At 52.0% G+C, this 2,822-nt stretch overlaps 1 protein-coding gene across 1 annotated transcript in view; it reads left to right on the top strand.

Moving 5' to 3' along the window:
- The first annotated feature begins 1,293 nt into the window (after positions 1-1,293).
- LOC109856911 (C-Maf-inducing protein-like) overlaps positions 1,294-2,822 on the top strand; it is a 41,433-nt gene continuing 39,904 nt past the window's right edge. Inside the window, exon 1 of the mRNA XM_020432712.1 lies at positions 1,294-2,754. Coding sequence (XP_020288301.1) covers positions 1,450-2,754 — 1,305 coding nt within the window. The 5' untranslated portion in view covers positions 1,294-1,449. The remainder of the gene's footprint in view (positions 2,755-2,822) is intronic.

The following is a 2,822-nucleotide window of genomic DNA, read 5'->3' as shown; positions in this document are numbered from 1 at the left end:
GGCCTCCAAAGATTAATTCAAGTGAAATCTCAAAGCTGTTTAAAAACGCAAGACGCGAAAAATTATTCTGTGTTCTAACATTCGCCGAACATTTTTTTATGCTACTTGGGACCATATGCATTATATAGATCAAATTATATATAAAAAGTTTAATCTTACTATTATATGGTTGTATGAATGCATGTTAAAGCTATGGCAACAATAATATATTATTGAATCAACTATAAGGCGCATTGTTAAAATAACTATAAAAAAATAGTTGGCACCTTAAATCACTATAAATTATAGTGAAATTGTGATAACTGCAACTATTTTTTTCTCTCAGTGTGCGCACCTGAAGAGAAAATAATACACGGCGATAAGAAACGAGGGAACGTCCGCGTTCAGCTAGTGCGATAAACCCGCGCGAACTCGCGACTATAGTCATCGATCGATCAGCAGACGCCGTGCGCCGCGACGCCCTCTCCTCGTCGTTGCCCTCTCTCGGTCGTTCCCACCTGTCTGTCGTCTCCCCGGTCGTGTCAGACATTTACGTATCACGTCGGAAACACGCCTGACGCGCGCTCTCTCCCTTTCTTACTCGCACGTCCTCCTTCCCCAACCCCGTGTGGCCGTCTCTTCCCTCTCTTTCTCTCACGACGTCACCCATCTTTCTCTCCCACATTCTTTTTCTCGCTCTCTCTCTCTCTCTCTCCTTCTCACTCGCACCCTGCATCAGCTGCCTCCTCTGCAGATCCTCTTCCTTCGGCGTGCAAGTCGCGCTCGCGACACCGTAGTCGGCGGATATAATTCTGCTGTTGCCAAACGTCTCGTTTCTGTCTCTGCGACGGCTATTGTCAAGTTAGTTTTGACACTTCGACGTCAAACGAAAGCCAACGTGTATATCGCAGCTCTCAGAAGATGTATAATTGCGGCGTGTTTCAACGTGTGCGTAAAAAATGAGTGACTGAGTTCGGCAAGTTAAAAAAAAAAAACAAAAACGTTCGCGAGAAGAAGCGCGTGGCTCGTTAGAATTCGAATAAATATCCGCATCGCGGCGAGAGAACAAAGAAGAGAAACGCGTAGTGGTAAATTCGACGGAGCATCGTCGGGACACGCGAAATTATAGTTCGATATCGGTATCGTGGAAAGACAACGGGAACAAAGAACGTTGTTCTCTTTCGAAGAGATACTTGGCGGATTATCGGCGTGCGGGGGCGTCGAGCAAGGGCGAAAGTTCAGGAAGAAAAACGGGCAACGCGTAAATCCCTCGATTCACTCGCGCGCGTGCCTGACGTCGATATCGTTGAGAAGATAAGAAATTTCGGACAAGTGGTTTACTGTCACGAAAAGTTTCGTCGTCGTTTCTTTTTCGATTTCGTGAAAGAAACTCCGAAGAATCTTCGGAGATCACGTCGTACGCAAATAAAATAAGAAAAAGAAGAAGGATAAGTAGAACACACATGCAACATGTTCTGCTTTCAAAGTCCCTTTACGCGCTCGTCGCGCGGCGTCGTGTCGCTACCGAGTAAGAGCAAATCGTCGCTGGTTAACGCGATTCTGTCGCCCACCAACAAGACATTGAACGCGACCGAATGCAAACGACGCGACTCCGAGGCGACCAGCGAGGGTTCCAATTCGTCTATCAGGTTCATCGACCAGGAGGCCTCAATTTCCGGCGCCAGCAGCACGGACACCCTTCCGGGTATCCGCACTGATTATCTGGACACTGAACCCTTGTCACCTGATTCGGACACGTTGACCTCGCCGAACGGCGTGACGGAAATGCTGAACGACACGAACAACTCGAACAAGAGTTCACGGGACGAGAATTCTCAGACAGTGTTGCTGTCGCCTACGAAGAAGTCCGGTAACAACGGGATCGGCAGCAGCTGGAGACGCAAATTGATGTTGCGTCTACGCTCGAGCGACTCTTCGAATTCGAACAACGGCGAGGCCTGTCCCTCGTCGACGTCTCCGTCACCTGCGAGCGACTCGACGGCGGAGTCCTCGTGCTCTTCGAGGAACCTTCGTATCGACGAGGGCAAACAAAGCGTCGTCACGGCGACGACCACCGCCTCGTCGCCGTCAGTGCAAATCGACGTGACGGAAAGCCCGCAGACGGCCGCCGTCTCCGTTGGCGACATACCGTCTCTGGAGAACGGTTTCAGCGAGGAAGAGAACGACGACGAGGAGGAAGTCTGCAATCTGGCGGAGACCGAGACCGACGAAGCTCTGTCTCTGCCGCCCAGCCCGGCAGCCGGTTCCACCGTCGCTCTGATCTCCTCTACCGTTGGCCTATCTTCGTCCACCGCGCCTTACTACGACTTTCTGACGGTGAACGGCGTTGGTGGCGCGATGCGACAAGAGACCACCAGCACCAGCTCGCCGCAACTGTCGTCCAGCGGACCATCCAGCGCGGAATCACCTCCGGCTGACACATGCAGCTCGTACGGCGAGGACGGCAGTCCCGGCGCGGATTCGCTCAAGCCCGAGGGACTGGACGGCGTGACCGGATGTCTGCCGATCGCGAGATCTTGCCCGAATTTGGAACGCCAGGGCGCCGGTTATTCGTCCACGAGCGGCTCGTCCAGTCCGAGTCCGAGCACGGTCCCGATCGGGCCCAGATTCAAACCGCTCGAAGAGGGCGACATACAGGTGTGTTATCTCAATCAGACCCGCACCCTCGTCAAGAAGATACTGTCCAGCAAATTCCTGAGACGCTGGGAGACGCATCATATTTGCCTCAACGACGCCTACCTGTCCTCGCAGACGGTGAGTAAGTTCATCATCCCGAGTAGAAATTTGTATAGGGCCCTCATTAGATCCACATATGGCTTGCC

This window comes from Pseudomyrmex gracilis, unplaced genomic scaffold (genome assembly GCF_002006095.1).
Source record: "Pseudomyrmex gracilis isolate BER0280 unplaced genomic scaffold, ASM200609v1 scaffold_0, whole genome shotgun sequence".
Classification (NCBI taxonomy): Eukaryota; Metazoa; Arthropoda; class Insecta; order Hymenoptera; family Formicidae; genus Pseudomyrmex; species Pseudomyrmex gracilis.
The sequence above is the reverse complement of the archived record's forward strand: the minus strand, read 5'-3'. Positions and strand labels throughout refer to the sequence as shown.